Here is a 17,808-nt window from a genome sequence, read left to right on the forward strand (position 1 = left end):
ATCAATGTACGTGAATTAATGTACCTTCTATCTGGCAAATATAATGTAATCCTTCTATTAATTACAATAAAAAATATATGAAAAAATAAGATAAAATTAAGAAATTTGAAGAAAGCTCTCATAAAGAAAAAGAATATACTATCTTGAAAGTAAATTTTTGAAGATTTAAGAATAAAAATGCTTTTATCTTGTTAGGAATTGTAAGTTCTAGTTAGTATAATAATAGTAAATCAACACCTTATAAACCACATCTTCCTTTATGTTAACTGTACCCTATTGATACTTTATATTCGACTCATATATAAGCAGTACATACAGAGTTGTTTTTACTTGTACTACTAAAAACACCACATAGAGAGGAACTTCACTTTTAATAAGTGAAGAATACGGGCTGGGAGTTTGGCCTAGTGGTGGAGTGCTTGCCTAGCATGCACGAAGACCCAGGTACCACATACATAGCAAAAAGCTGGAAGTGGTGCTGAGACTCAAGTGCAAAAAAAATTAAAAAAAAAAAATAAGTGAAGAATGCAGTCAACTGTGAATAAAATTAGATGATCTAAAATTTACTGAGCAAAATTATCTAACAAACAACAGATTTATGTAAAACAATTTTATAAAATGTAATTTCCTTAGATTCACACTGAATAGATACTTCACTCAACTCATTAAAGGGCTTTTATTAGCAGAAGTTTCCATGTCCAATATTTTTGTGATTTATAATACTATTCCCACAGAATATAATTGAATATAAAACCATTGCTTCTCTTATATTTATTACTATCTCCTAATAAGGAAGAAAGGCATAATAACTGATTCACTATTCCTTAGCCACTTAAGATAACCACATTAATATATACTATATAGGAAAGCTAAACAGCTTTTAAATTCTAGAACTAATTATTCAATTTTTTCTTTAAAAACTGACAGCTCATATTATATCTTAACATTTATTTATAATCAGTTTCATTTAATAGTCACAAAATCACACAATTGGAAGAGACTTAAACATTTTTAGACTGAGTGCTGGTGACTTACATCTATAATCCTAGCTACTCAGGAGGCTGAGACCAGTACGATAGTGGTTCTAATGTAGCTCAAACAGTAAAGTCTGTTATACTTCATTTCTAATTGACCAGAAAGTTGGAGGGCTGGAAGTGTGGCTCACGTGGTGGAGAGCCACCTCAATGAGCAAGCCAGTCAAGCTGGGTTTGATCCCTTGGTTCAAACCCCAGTACCTAAAAAGTAATATAAACATAAATGAATACAAAATAAAGAAAATTATGTCACATGAGTTGTCCATGGACTCCATAATGGCTATTATGACAAAAGTTAAGTCTCTTAACAGGGCTGCTTTCCCAACCAAGATTCCTTTCGTTACAAAATTTCTAACTCAATTTAAATTTAAAAATATATTAAGTATCCCTATTCCAAAAATCCAAAATGTTCCCAAATCTGAAAAGTTTTGATTTTACAACCATGAAAACTCAAATGCACACAGGAACACGTAGTTTTATTCGGCAACAGCAAGAGGAAGAAAAAAAACATCTTAGCCTATTTAAATACAATAAAAACTTTGTGCACAAAGTTATAAAAAAATACTGCATAAACACCTTCCAAATATGTGAACTAAGATGTATAAAAAATAAATAAATATCCTGCTAAAATGTGATAGCTTCAAAAGATGATTAGGATTTTATAAAGTTAATGACATTTATTTTCAAGTGTGTGGCAAAGAGTCAAAGCTGATAAAGCCATCTAGAGGAAAAAATTCTGAATATAGAACACTAGAATGCAATTTAAATGAGAGACATATCTATCCCATCACCAGCAGGTAGTCTATGTGAAAAAAAAAAAAACCAAGAAGGACCTAAACATTTTCATTTTATGTGCTTTCAGTTGTCAAATTATGATGATGATGATTTTGTTGTCTATGAGCCATTGTACTATCCATTATGTCCACTTAGGAGTACAATTCATCTCAATATGATTCCTTTCACCATGTTTCCCCATTCCTACTCCTATCTATCCCTCTTCTTCATATTCTCCTACCCTTCCTCCTTCATTCATCAACCTTCATCCCCTTAACCCTTCTGTTTCAACATTCAAATATCAGCTTTCTGGTATTTATTCTATTAGACTATTAGTTGCTCAAAGAAAACACACTACTGGAAGTCTCTCCTGCATATATTATACTTTAGTTAATACATGTGTATACACATACATACAATCCTGCAGACAGAAAGACAGAAAGACTCACACACACACACACACACACACACACACACACACATGTTAGAACATTCATATATAAAAGAAAACGTGTCTTCTATCTCTCTGGGCCTGACTTATATCATGTAACAATTTTTCCAGTAAATAATACAGTATCATTCTTTCTTATGGATGAATAAAAACCTATGATAAATATATATAAATATTACACATATCTATTAAGCCACATTATCTATAATAGATACCTAGGTATCTATTAAATCTATATGTATCTATATAGAGAGATGTTACGTTCTTGACTCCATCCATTGGCGAGCATTTGGACTGTTGCCATACTTGGCTATGGTGAATAATCCCATAAATCAATGCAGTGTCCATCAAAATACAAATGTCTTTCAATCTAAGAAATTTATATGAATCACAAACAGCCCTGAATTGCAAAAAAGCAATCCTGGGGGGGGGGAGTTTTGCAGGTATCACAATTCCAGACTTCAAATTTTATCACAGAAGGCAAAAATATAATTTGGAAGAAATCCTTAGGACCTGAAGTATGGCCTAGTGGTAGAGTGCTTGCCTAGCATGCATGAAGCCCTGAGCTGGATTCCTTGGTACTACAAACACAGAAAACACCAGAAGTGGTGATGTGGTGCAAGTGGTTGAGCACTAGCCTTGAGAAAGTTCAAGGACAATGTCCAGGCCCTAAGTTCAAGTTCAAGGACTGACAAAAAAAAGATAGTCTCTTCAACAAATGCTTTTAGGATAACTATATCCATATGCAAAAACTAAAACTGAATCTCTATTTGTCAACTTGTACTAATATGAACTAAAAATGTGTCAAAGACCTCAATGAAACCATGAAACTACTACAATAAGAAGTAGGAGAAACATTAGAACTTCTTGGCATAGACAAGAACTTTGTAATTTCAGGGTCTCAGCTAATCAGAGACAGAACTGACAAATGGATTGCATCAAATATTTCTGCAAAGCAAAGAACATACTTAATAAGCTAACAAGACAGTCTAGCTGGATGCTGGTGGCTCATGCCTGTAATCCTAGCTACTCAGGAGGCTGAGATCTGAGGATCAAGATTTGAAGCTAGCAAAGACCATTCTTATGTCCAATTAACTACCAGAAAACTGGGAGTGGATGTTGTGGCTCAAAGTGGTAGAGCACTAGAATTGAGCAAAAAAGCCCAGAAGAGACTAGGCCCTGAGTTCAAGCCCCACAAGCAGGTGGGGTGGGGGGAGGAACAGGACACTGGAGAGTCTACAGAATGGGAGATGTTTACCAGCAAAATATTGCAATGGCCTTATATCAAGAATATACAAAAAGCTCAAAATACTGAAGCCCGAAGGAACCTACCCAATTAGTAAATGGACAAAGGAGCTAAATTGAGGTTTCCTAAAAGTAAAATGGTCAATAAACAATGAGGAAATGGTAAACATTTGCCCATAAAGATGATAAGCACTACAGTAAAAATACAAATGATGAAAATAAAATTTGGTTTCTAAGAAATTTATACCACAGTGAAGCATTATGAACACAAACATAATCTGATGCATTGTGGTTCACAATGGTGAAGTAAAAAATTCAAAATTTAAGCTAACAGAAGTAGGCCAATTAGGCTTCACATGTTGAATGAAACTGTGACAGGGATAACTCTGTCATCATTTGCTTAATATAACTATAATTGATGTTCATTAATTCAACTGCTGGTATTCTTATAAGTATTCATATGAAATATATATCAGTTTTATCTACAGTATTTAGCAGCTTCAGACAGGATTTTCTTTTTTAAGTACTATTTGTTTAGGTACAGATGGGGTACTGTAATCTCCTTGAAATCAGAATAATCTACTTAAATTTCTATGATACTTCATGGATTGAATGAAAATAACCAGCCAGCTTCTCAGTAATTAAAACATTAGTCCTGAATTTGCAAGATAAAAGCAGTAAAACCACTAGGAGTAGCTCTACCTGTATCTACGTCTTTAACATTCATCTCTAGATTGTTACATTTTTTTTTGTTTGAGAGGATGCTGGGGTACAATGTATGGGTTCACTCCTAAACACAGGCTCCACTATGGATACCCAGCCTCATTATTGCTATTCATGCTTCATAACATCATTCTGAAACCTAACAGAGAAGGAAAAATAAGGTAATATTTGTAAATATCACTTACTTAGCAACATTACAAAAGAAAGAAAAAGAAAAAGAGCAAAATACCACTGTTTTACCCCCAGCTTTAGAAGATTTAGCTGCATGACATGTAGCAGTACCCAGGATAGGATTGATGTTGAGGCAATGTCATCTTGAAATTCTTAATAATTTTTTCAATTATTATTTTATGCATATTCCTTTTATTACCCATGTAGTATGCATATAGTGCTATTTTTTTCCTTTTCCCCCCTCCCTCCCTCCTGTGTTGCTGTTGCTGTACTGGGACTTGAACTCAAGGCCTAATGCTCTCACTTGGTATTTTCTGCTCAAGGTTGATGCTTTACTATTTGAACCAAATCACCAAGTCTGGCTTTTTCCTGGTTAATTGGAGATAAGTATTTCCTCCATTTATCTGCCAAGGCTAGCTTGGAACCTTAATCTTTAAGCCTGAGAAGTAAGGATTACAGGCAGGAGCCACAAACACCTAGCTCACACAGTGTCCTTGAAGTTTTTAATAAGCACTGAATTTCAGAGTGAGATTCCAAGTAAAAAGTAACTAGCAAAAGATACAACTTTTTGAACAATCCGTATTATGGCTAAATTTGTTCTGGTGTTAGAAAAGGGATTTTGTCTTTTCCTTATTTTAAAAATATTTTCCAAGGTATCATTTGGAGGACACATTGAGGTGTGCAAATTCCAATACTGACACTTGGTTGTGTTGCCCATTTCAAGAAGCTTTCTTAAGAAGGATCCAACTCCTCTGGCCTCTACACACTGTACATAAAAGCCTGACTGTATATAGAAAAATGACCTAACACAAGATTCCTGAAATGTAGATGTCTGAAAATGAAGGTATACCAAGCCCTTTATAGAATGTTTGTTCATATATACCTACCAAAAATTAGGCACCAATTACCAATAGAAACATAGAATAATTACAACAGACTAATAAAATTACTAGTATTGCTATTCTTGTAAATTGGATACTCATTCTATTATTTTGTTTTCCTGTCCTGGGGCTCAACTTGGAATCTGGGTGCTCTCCCTTAGCTCCTTTTCCTCAAGGCTAATGCTCTACCATTTGAGCCACAGTGCCACTGCTGGCTTTTTCTGGGTAGTTCTATTGGAGAGAAGAGTCTCACAGCCTTTCTAGCATGGGCTGGCTTTGAACCCTGATCCTTAGATCTCAGCCTCCTCAGTGTCTAGGATTACAGACATGATTCATTACCTTGTGTTCTGTCTGGTTTTCACTGTGCTCAGCACACACAGTGAACAGCACCTCATTTATTTTAGCCACCTTAGGATATGCAGCAAGAACAGTCTTACTGGGTAAGAATCTCAAGTATGTTTCCTATCCCCATCAGGCCCTTTGCTTCCAGAACAAAGCAGCAGGATATAGACAGAAAAGGAAAGTATGCCCAGTGTGTAAATGCCTAGGCAGACCAGAGCAGACTTTGTCTTTATTGGGGACATGAGGTAGACTAGTGGAGTACTAGGTGGTGTTTGGTTGGGCATAAACTTTGATGAATAGATTGACAGGTGGGGTTTATGTAACAGAGTTGCATCTGTGTATACCAAGGGCTGCTGAGCTAGCTATGAGCATGCTCTTCATGGAGAATGTATAGTCTAGAAGAAAGGTTTGGGGGCAGTGTGGAGCCAAGCAGTCATACATCTATTGTATCCCCCACACACATGCACTGGGTAGGGTCTCTGCTTTGAAGGATAACCCTCCTGGATATCAGCAGTTGGGGCTAGCCCATTAGAACCCAGGAATTTTATTGGCATCTTTATTAGTCCCCTTTTGAAGGCACCATTTGATGACCTAAGATATTCGTTTGAAAGGCAGGAAATGGCTGTCTTGTTGGCAAATCCAATTTTACCAGTAACTATAGTTAACCATGGAGAACAGTTCTGCCCACTGCTCTGTAAACCTGGAGGAAACAAGGAAGCCTGTACTATCTGCCCTACTTTGCTCTTTGGCCTGCTGTGGTCCTACATGGAACTCTTGAGTTTTAGAAGACCCTGTCAGAAACAATAATTTCCTACCTCTAATCTTAATGTACTTAAACTTTTTATTATTGTGCTGTGTCTTAAAGCAAAGTGCATATGGCTTATGCTGTGAGTAAAAAGAAAAAAAAAAGAAAGAACAAATCAGTTCCAAGTCACAGGTGTGGCCTGGTTGACCAGCAGCCCAGTCTCTGTCTCCGGAGGAACTCTTGTTTTTGCAATATATCTGGTGCCTCATCGAGTAAAAGCTGCTCTATGAATCGTTACTAAATTTAAATAGATGGCTAAAACAAAATAATTGTTGGTCATAGAGGGACCTAAACAAGTATCTTTGTCCAAAGAGGTTCTTAGAGATGAGTGTACATAGACAAGCCCTCTCTTATCTCTTAGACCAGATTGCCTGAAGGAAAGCAAAGATCAGGTTCCCAAGAATAAATGCAGTTAAATGCACTCCATCAGACCGAGAGCTTGATATGGGCACAGATTTTTATTTGATTTGTCCAATGCTTCTATGTTACTTTTTGGAATGGGGTCTATAAAGCTCAGGATGGTCTGGTACTTTCATTACCCTGCCTCTGCTTCCTAAAGGATGGGAATACAGGGAGGTGACAACAATCTTCAATATAATTAAGCTTTAAATATACATTATCCCACATTAAGCCAAGAACACTTCTACTAGAAAATGGTTGCTAATAGCTTTCTACTTCCCAACAAATGTTAGTTCAAATTAATCCACAGCAGATATTCATGGAGTGTCAATGAACTCCTTATCAGCAGCTTCCTTTTAAGAAAAACAAATTAAAAAAAAAAACCCTCTGGACTATTGTGAGATAACATGATCTTGAGTGATTTTTTTAAATTTAGAATCGAGTTTCTTCTTTTGTTTGATAACTATATTGTGCATGTGCAAGTGCGTGCGTATGTAAAAGAATAGGGTTTGAACTCAGGACTAGTACATACCAAGCAGGTGCTCTCCCTGTTTTGAGCCAAACCTCCTCCAATCCTTTTCCCTGCTTTATTTGTTTGGTAGAACTAGGACAAGAACTCAGGGCACTGTTGTCTTGCTTATAGCTGGTCTTCTACCACTTTAAACAATGCCTCCATTCTGGCATTTTATTCATTATTTTGGAATCTCATTGATTATACTTCTAGGCCTGCCTTTGAACCTCTGACCTCAGCCTTCTGATTAGTGAGAGCCTTCAGAATCCAGTTCACCCAGCTTTCTCAATCCCCACTTTTAGATGTTATAATAATATACTGATAATCCACACAGAAGTACATTATAGTTTCAATTCTAAGAGTAGCTCATACTCAATAGCTACATGACCATGAATAAGCTATCAAACCCATGTTCTTCACCTTTTCATCATAATTGAGAGTAACAAGCTCATCAACTTCATGCAGTTATTGACAACTGTAAAATAATATATTTAAAATGCTTAAGGTAATGTTTAGCATATGTTGAGCATCAAGTATGTACTTTGGACTTTTTTACCTTTACTGACTCATCTAATCTTACTGCTAACTATATTGCCTTGGCTGCAACATTCTTTAACATAGGCTTTAACTTAGCAGAACTACTTTTTATTAAATCATTTATTGAGAAAGCATTTTCCTTACTTTCTATTTAAGGAAATTTCTAATTTACTAAGAGGGACTGTAAGACCTGTCTGGTTATTAAACAAAAGCTCTCTATCATTAAGTAGAAGTGAATGCTTTGCACATAATTGGATTCCCTCCCTTTTTTATTGCTTCACTTGCAATAATGCTTTACAGGACTGCAAACATTTCAGAAGTTCATTAAAAAAAGGGGGGGGGGGTTCCAATATACTGCAAAGCCTACAATGGAACTTAAAATATGGCTGTTTTCCTCAAGCTATGTTCTTCATCATTTCAGTTACTTTAATGGTAAGAAAGTATTTAAGAGCTTCATCTGGATCCTTTTCTTAGGCTGGAAGCCATTTTAATGTATAGCTATTTAAGAAAATAAGGTTACCATCATATTGTTAAAGCTTTTGTAAAGCAATGACTCTTATTTTAGCTAATCAATTACTTCTTTTTTAAACAATTTGGAATATTAAGAACAAAGAAACCATGTTGTTCAAAATAACTTTTTGATGAAAATCAAGTCTGCCTCAAGCTAATTAAATTATTTGCCCATTTAAGGTAGCCTTTCAAATGCCATAGCATTGCATATAATTAGTGTCAATTAATAAAAAATACTGAAATGATTTCTACATCTACCAGGTTTGGTGTTTAGTGACAATACCAAGTTTGGCAGAAAAAATTCACAATAGTTAAGAGAACAGCACAAAAATTCAGGTAAAGAGGTTCAATCTGGATGTATATGCATCACATAATCCAGGGCAAATATATCTAATTAAATAAAGTATAGCACGCACAGACAATAAATAATGCTCATCAGAAAGAAATGTCACATAATAACTTGGAAGAATCTCCAAGACAATAAATGAGAAATAAAAGAAATCAAGCACAAACCAGGAACACTCAGGTTCCATTTACACAGAATTTATAAAACAGACTAAACTTACCTATGTTGATAGAAATCTGAATAGTTATTATTAACTTTGAGTTAGAGAAGCAATACAGTATAGACATCTAGCAATGGTCTGGTGCCTGGGGCTGTTGTGTACTGTTTCTGTTTTTGTTTTTTTGTGCCCTGGTTTCAGGAATATATGAATTTGTAAAAATTCTACTATACTACAAACAGACGTCAGTAAAAACATTATTTTTTTTCAAATATTAATTTGGCTTGAAAATTAGATTGGGAGTGAAGACTAGAAGAATTGTAATTAGAGGCCAACATTTATCCCCTACAAAAATATTAAACAAGACCTAGTCTCAATCAATAAACCAGAGAATTTCTAGATTAAAATCTTTACAGACATACAATCTATCTGCATTTGATATAAATTAACTAACTGAAGGAAAAACAAAATACAATTTTATGAGAAGTGAACAAAAACATTTTACTGTGTTAGAAGCAAAACAAATTTTGACAGGTCTCTAGAGAATTGTATTATATGGTAGTCCTTTCTTCCTTTCATATTCAAAGTATCTGACAAGATGGACAGAGAAATATTACAAATACTTATTTGGATGAGAGGATTAGTGGGGATGGGATGTATACACATCTGAAATTTTCCACAGAAAGTATGATAACATAAAAATTTAAATAACTGAACTAAAATTTCACATATAAATACAGTATACTTTGAGAATTCCCAAAGACATGATTTCATAATAAAGGCAAATTCATAATAAAACACAATTACAATGTTAATGAATAACTCTTTAGGAATTTATAATATAACTATAACAATTTAGTTTCAGAGACAATCCATTACTTCCTTGTGATTATTATGGCTTCTAGATGGTTTTCAGGCAACTCAAAACAACCTTGCTGTAGCATATACTTATTACATTCATTTTTCTTTTTCTGTTTTAATAGGAGAAAAGGAAATTTAGCTCACAATTCAGAGGTTTCAGTCCAGGGTCACTTTGCCCTATGGTTCCCAGTTTGTGGTAACACAAGGGGCTGGCAGAAGAGGCCTATTTACTTCATGTGGCTAGAAACTACTTAGGAACAGAGAAAGAGGAATTGCTGGGCTTTCAAATATTCCCTTCAAAGGTACTGTCCGAATGATTTAACTTTGGCCCACTAGGTTCTACATCCACCATCTATCACAAGCTGGGGACACGGGCTTTTGTGGGGGGCATTTAAGATCTAAACTAAAGCAGTTCCAGCACTAAAATTTATGTGATGATAGGAGAAAATCAAAAACAGATATGCTGGCCTTAGATTTTCCTCCCCTCAAAAGGAAAAACAGGTCCAACTTGAGTTCAATTTGAGCTCAGCTACTTCATCTGCACTTTTGATAACTCTGCTCAAATTCCCTAGTTTTCTAAATTTACTTCATTTTCCGATTTCATATCTATAACAGGCTGTTCTCTTGAACTAATGTATTCCTTAAAACTACTAAGGCTTCAATATATACCTGGGTCAAATGTTATAAAGCACAGTCATTTCTGAAGGCTCCTGTAAGGTATGACTTGTATTTTTAAACTTCATAGAGGAAAACTTGTCCTTGAAGAAGTGAGATGATCTATATAGAAAGGCATGCTTGAATATGTAATATTCTTTCAGCACACAGTTGCTAAAAAATCACTATTTCCACATCATTATAGATCCAAAAGATCATTAATATAAACATACAAACAACATGGCAATTATTCAGATTTTAAAAAAGGGGTTGGGAATTTTACCTTTTCAGTTGTAGGAGGTTTAGCAGTCTTTTCTGGCTCCTTTTCTCTCTTTTTCTCTTCTTTTTTTTTTTCCTTTTCTTTCTAAAACATAGTTCCAAGTTTTGATAAGCTCAGTAATTTAAACACGGTAATTTTAAATTCATTTTTATTTTAGTAGTTTGAATCATTTGAAAAAAAACATATCCAACACTTACAATATCCATGCTCAACTGAAATATAAAGCACAACAATTTGTTACATGTTAATGACACAGAAGATCTCTCAGAAATCTAGATGACAATTTAGAACTTCTGACATTTTATTATTCTGTGTTTATTTTAAAGAAATAAAAATTCTATCCAATAAATTATCACAACATCCAGACATAAGGTTATGTTTCCTAAAAGCATACATAATTTTTAATTCTGAGTAAGAAAAATAAAATAACAGAACAGAATTCCTTACTATGCAAATGTAGAGACATATATAAAATAATTTTAATTTAAAGGAAGTCATGCACCTTCTATCTGGCAAATATCATGTAACCCTTCTATTAATTACAATAAAAATATATATAAAAAAAGAGAAAAAAAGAAGTCATGAAGTACTGAATGGCTATTGTCATGGTTTGTGCTTTTTTTATTTGTTAATTTATTTTTAACAGCAGGACACCAGTGGCTCATGCCTGTGACTCTAGATATTAAAGAGGCTCCGATCTGAAGATCGTAGTTCAACTCTAGCTTGGGCAGAAAAGTCTGTAAGATTCTTATTTCCCATTAATCACCAAAAGCCCTAAGTGATGCCATGACTACAGTGATATAACATTAGTCTTGAGTACAAAAATTCAGCTCAGGTCCTGAGTTCAAGCCCCCACACCATATGTGCATGTGCACATGCGTGTGCGCGCGCATATGCACTTTTCTTACAAAAAAGAAAAAAAAAAGAAATAAAAACGGGTTCCTGGGGGTCAGAAGCAACAAACTAGCACAGGGAAATTAAAGTAACTATATTATGATGTTCAGCCAGAGGTGAGAAAAAAAAGTCTCAATATAGGAACAAAACAAACAACAAAAAATACAATTAAAATTTCTAGAATGGGCATAAAAATATAGGTTATATTTAAGGATTCTTCATACTAAGATTCTCTCAGCCATCTTTTGCAAGAACACTCCTTCAGGAATAAAAGTTACCACAAAGCTGACTTTCTGAATAGTTGACATGCTAAAACCTAGACTTGAGAGCAACCTGCATGTGTTAAGCTGCCAAATGTGCATATGCAAAAAAAAAAAAACTGGCATTTACCATTAACATTATAAACACACAATCTAACACAGAAACAAAGACTCAACAAAGCTGAGCATGTTTCTCAAAAATGTATTTTTGTACTTACTACAGGTTTTGAGTCTGGAAAGAACAGAGATGTGTACCTTAATGGACAAATATGAACATTACCTCTTGCTGATCTATTAAAACTCAAATCAAAACCTTCATTTCCCAAACACAACTACCACTTAGCATTTTTTATTGTCTAATGCAATCTTTGAGAAACATCTTGAATAACAGTCACTAATGTCCTGTTAAAAATGAAGAAACCTTTTGCAATAGCCTCAACAAAAAAACTTAGGAATTAAAGAAGTAAAGGACCTTTATGATGAAAATGTTAAAAACCTGAAAAAGGAAATTAAAGCAGAACTAAGGAAGTGGAAAAACCTCCTATGCTCCTGGACTGGGAGGATTAATCATGAAAATGTCAATCTTGCCAACAGCTATCTACAAATTCAACAATATCCATCAATGAAATAGAGGAAGCCATCCAAAAATTCATATGGAGCCAGGCTTGATGGCTCACACCTGTAATCCTAGCTACTCTGGACGCTGATATCTGAGGACCACGGTCCAAAGCCATTCAGACACGAAAGTCCATGAGACTCTTATCTCCAACCCTCAGAAAACCGGAAGTGGCGCTGTGACTCAAGTAGTAGAGTGTTAGTCTTGAGCTGAAGAGCCCAGGCCAAGAGTTCAAACCCCATTACCAACCAAAAAAAAAAAAATCCATATGGAATAAAACACCCTGTATAGTTAAAACAAAGAAAGAAAGAAAGAAAAAACCATCCCATTAAAAGGTAGGCTAAAGACTTAAGAGACTTCTCTGATGAGGAAATAAGAATGTCTAACAGACACATGAAGAAATGACATCTCTGGCCATAAAAAGAAATGCAAATCAAAACAACTTTGAGATTCCACTTCACTCCAGTTAGAATGTGCATTATCAAGAAATCTAATGATAACAGATGGCAGTGGGGATGTGGCCAGAAGGGAACACTTCTATACTGTTGGTGAGAGTGTAAACTTGCTCAACCCACTCTAGAAAGCAGTATGGCGATCCCTCAAAAGACTAAACATAGAACTCCCCTATGACCCAGCAATTCCACTCCTGGGTATTTACCCAAGCTTCTATAAACAAGAACATACTAAAGCAAATAGCACAACTATGTCTGTCGCAGCATTATTCACCATAGCTATGAACCACCCCAGATGCCCCCCAGTGGATGAATGGATCAACAAGCTGTAGTACACATACAAGCTGCTGCCATCAGAAAGAATGATATTGCCCCATTTGTAAGGAAAAGGAGGAAGGAATTGGAAAAAAATCATATTAAGTAAGCCAGATCCCAGGAAACATAGGCTCCATGGTTTCCCTATTTGTAAAAATTAGTACATGTCCAGAATTCTCCTAGCAGAGGATCTCATTAGCTCAAAAGCTATGTATATGGCCACATAGAATGAGACTAAGCGAAATGAACTCCAGGATATGGAAACAAGAGGTTTATTTTTGTAATTATTGTTCTTAATGTACTATGTGAAGCTACTTCTTTTTTTTTTCTCCTTGTGATTTATCTCATATTACTGTATTCAACTTTGATACCTGGTATATTGTATACATGTTAATTGGTTTATTTGAAATAGGGAAGGGGAAAAACAAGATGATTGGAAGGAGTGGGAGAAGGGTAAGTGGGAGAAAAACATGGGAAGGTGTAACAATGTTCAAGAAGTAATGTACCCACTATCTGATGAATGTAACTCTAAGCCCTCTATACACCACCCCTAGAAGAAGAAGAAGAAGAAGAAGAAGAAGAAGAAGAAGAAGAAGAAGAAGAAGAAGAAGAAGAAGAAGAAGAAGAAGAAGAAGAAGAAGAAGAAGAGGAGGAGGAGGAAGAAATAATAATAATAATAAAAATATGGCAAAGAATGTGGCTTAGTGGTAGAGTGCTTACCTAGCATGCATGAGGCCCTTGGTTCAATTCCTCAGTATCAAATAAACAGAAAAAGCTAGAAGTGGCGTGATGGCCCAAGTGGAAGCTCAAGGACAGTGCCAGGCCCTGAGTTCAAGCCATAGGACAAGAACAAGCACCAGAAGATGATGATGAGGACAACAAAATAGAAGAGAAAGGGGAGGGGGAGGAGGAAGAGGAAGAAGAAATAAAATCTTTAGTAAATAACCCCATAGCTATTCAGGAGGCTGAGATCTTAGGCTTCCAGTTCAAAGTAAGCCAAAGTAGGAAAGTCCATGAGATTCTTACCTCCAATTAATTAAAAAATCAGAAATTGCACTGTGGCTCAAAGTGGTAGAGCATTAGCCTTGAACAAAAGCTCAGGGAGTGTCCAAGCACAACAGCTCAGGGAATGTCTACACTCAGCACACATAATGCACATATACACATATACACAATGAAAAGTACATATCTGTACTTTTATACTTATATATTTACTTATACATATATACTTATATAATCTATAATGTAAAAATTGTGCAAAAGTAGAAATTTTAAAAAATTAGCTACAAAAGGAATAAATATTCTACATGTACTGTCTTGGGATGAGAATGTAACTCAGTGGCAGAACACTTGCTAGCAGGTACAAGGTCCTTGATTTGATTGGAAGCACTGAAGAGAGGGAAAAAAAGACTTCTAGAGGGCCGGGAGTTTGGCCTAGTGGTTGAGTGCTTGCCTAGCATGCACCAAGACCTGGGTTCGATTCCTCGGTACCACAAACATAGAAAAAAAAAAAAAGCCAGAAGTGGTGCTGAGGCTCAAGTGGTAGAGCTCTAGCCTTGAGAAAGTCCAAGGACAGTGTTCAGGCCCTGAGCTCAAGCCCAGGACTGGCAAAAAAAAAAAAAAAAAAAGAAAAGAAAAAAAAAAGACTTCTAGATATTTGGGACATAGGCACTTTGGAGACCACTAAATTAGATAACTGCTTTCTCATACTAATGAGAAACATCCTCAAGACAAATTTGGAAAAGGTCAGTTGGCTTGGGCTCATATTCTCTTTCTGAAGGCATCTCTTATACTTGTGTCAGCCTGCTGCTGACCTACACAACCTACGCTCTAATAATCTTAATCAGTCCCTTTTCAACCTTTTGCATTGTGCCCTAAAACTCACTCTCACTCTTCTCACACATTCCCTTGCTCTGTAATAACTCACAAGCTCAAGTATTCTCCCCCTTTCTATTCTCTTCTTGATATTCAACATTCTTTTAAGGGTCCTTCTATACATGTACATGTTCCACAACTTTCTTATATTCAGTATATCCAACTTTTTAAATAGCAGTCGTGTTTTTATTCATTGAATTTTCTCATTGTAAGCAGGAAAGGGGGAGTTAGATACATTACAAAATGGGAGAAAAAAAGTACTCCAGCATAGAAAAATTGACCATGAAATAAGACCCAAGGGGTGAATCTCCTGCAGTTCAAGAAAGAAATCAAGGACAGAACAGACAAGTATATACTTTTCCCATCTACTTCCCTTCTCATAAATTCTAGATTTCTCATAAAGCTTTGATTTCTAGCAATAAGCACAGAGTCACATTTGTCTATCTCCTATTGAAAATCTGTGGCAATTCTGACCCAAGTTTCCTGTACCTGAGTAAAAGTTCTGCATGACTTAAATAAACATTCATGTTCCTTTCCTAGTTTCCTGACCTCACTTTCCATATGGAAAGCTCCCCAACTGCTTCTCTCTATATTAGAATTAGAGCATAAGTAGGTGTGATCATCCCAACACAACAGTGTCAGTTTGGCAAGAATTTATCAAGCTGATCTGGACTCTCTTTTCTTCAACTTCTGACCTTCCCCCCCCCCCCCCATAGACCATCACTATGTATCACAATGTATGCCTCAGCATCTCAAATCTAAGGATTCTAAGTGTGTTAAGCTTGGCTATTCTCTTCCTGTATACTCATTTCCTTAAATGATACCATCATTTCCTTAAATGATACCATCAGTTTCTGGTCAAGCCAGAAACAGTCACAAGTGGCCAAAGTACCTTCACAGTTCACTAACTGTTAAATTATATAGAGCTCTCAAAACTATGGTTTTATATGTAGCTATCCTAGCTACACAGGAGGCTGAGATTTGAGATTTTAGGATCTCAGTTCAAAGCCAGCCCAGGCACTATCACTAAAGTCCACGAGATTCTTATCTCCAATTAACCACCAGAAAACTGGAAGTGGTGCTGGGGCTCACAGGGGAAGGGCAGTAGCCTTGAGCTGAAGAGCTCAGGGACAGCATACAGGCCCAGAATTCAAGCCCTACAACAGGGAGGAGGAATGACCCCCCCCAAAAAACAAAACAAAACAAAAAAACAAACAAAAAACTATGCTTCCTTTTCATTCTGCTTACATTTTAGTGTGTGTCCTGTTATTTTATTCCTGGATTCTCAACCTTTTCCTCAACAATTACCCTAAAACTCACTACCCGTGGAGTTGGTAAAGCACTATTATAACATGAAAATCTGATCCTAATGTTTCTTTCTTCTCTAAAAACTCATCACTACAATGTCTGTGTCTTCAGAATAAAGACCAAATTTCTTCAGTGGGTCTACAAGAGGGCTTTGCCCCCACTTTTTCATTAGTTTGTAAGCTCCACGACAACAGGGTTGTATTTGACTTATCCATGTATCTCTTGTGTCTACAAAATGGAGAAGGAAGTACTCCAATACAGAAAATTACCAAGAAGCAGATGAAAGCCAGAAGCCAGGGGCTCGTGCCTGCAATCATAGATACTCAGAAGGCTGAGATCTGAGGTTTGAAATCAGTAGGGAAGAAAAGTCCATGACTCGTATCCCCAATTAAGCACCAAAAAGGCCAGAAGTGGAGCTGTGGTTCAAGTGGTACAGCAATAGCCTTGAGCAAAAAAGTTCAGGGTCAGTGCCCAGGCCCCAAGTTCAATCCCCGGGGCCAGCAACAAAAAAACATAGGCACCAATGAATCATGACAAAACTGAAAGTGGCACTGTGGCTCAAAGTGGTAGAGCCTTGAGCTGAAGAGCTCAGGGACAGTGCCCAAGCCCCAGGACAAAAACAAACAAACCCACCACAAAATGTATTCTTCTAATCATCACCATTATGGATTCTATATTTGGGGCAGCATACATTCAATTTGTATTAAATTATAACTATGGCACAATAAACCACTCAAAAGAATCACTGTATTCAACACATTCAAAACTGGGGGTTATTAAAAACAGTAACTACTATAAGTGTCCCCAAATTATGGCCTATGATGAAAGTAAGCTTATCACTGAATGTTAATGGTTAAAACATTACCTCTAATTTGTTTTTCTCAGCAGCAGCTTGCAGAGAAGGAGAAGATACCAAAGGCTGAAGAGGAGCATCAGAAGAGGCAATCTGTGGGACATAGACAGAAAGTCAGGAGGAAATAGGAAGCAGGGAAGGAAGGAAGGAAGGAAGGAAGGAAGGAAGGAAGGAAGGAAGGAAGGAAGGAAGGAGGGAGGGAGGGAGGGAGGGAGGGAGGGAGGGAGGGAGGGAGGGAAGGGAAGGGAGGGAAGGGAAGGGAAGGGAAGGGGAGAGGGAGGGAGGGGGAGAGGGAGGGAGGGGGAGAGGGAGGGAGGAATTGATAGACACAAGGAACAGAGACTTATGCTACAAAGGAAAGTAATGCATCAAGAACAAAGTAACAAAGTAATGCATCAAGAAGAAAGTACTATTTTTTATAAATTTCCACCTGAAATTTGTAAAAGGCCTTAGTCCAGAATGATGCATTACTTAAAAACGTATTTTCACTAGGTTATAAGATTTAAAGTAAACCAGATCATATCTAAAGATCATACTGAAGTATGAAAAATAAA

General features: G+C 36.2%; 1 protein-coding gene across 3 annotated transcripts in view; it reads right to left on the reverse strand.

The window, feature by feature from the left end:
- Smap1 (small ArfGAP 1) overlaps positions 1-17,808 on the reverse strand; it is a 109,153-nt gene that overhangs the window by 27,203 nt on the left and 64,142 nt on the right. For 2 of the 3 annotated variants that reach the window (XM_090338594.1, XM_090338596.1), the window contains exons 5-6: positions 17,267-17,347; positions 10,685-10,765 (exon numbers count right to left, since the gene is read on the reverse strand). In XM_090338594.1, coding sequence (XP_090194720.1) covers positions 10,685-10,765; positions 17,267-17,347 — 162 coding nt within the window. The remainder of the gene's footprint in view (positions 1-10,684; positions 10,766-17,266; positions 17,348-17,808) is intronic. The other variant, XM_090338595.1, reaches the window with a different exon arrangement.

This window comes from Megascapheus bottae, chromosome 8, assembly GCF_031878675.1.
Source record: "Megascapheus bottae isolate mThoBot1 chromosome 8, mThoBot2.hap1, whole genome shotgun sequence".
Taxonomy (NCBI): domain Eukaryota; kingdom Metazoa; phylum Chordata; class Mammalia; order Rodentia; family Geomyidae; genus Megascapheus; species Megascapheus bottae.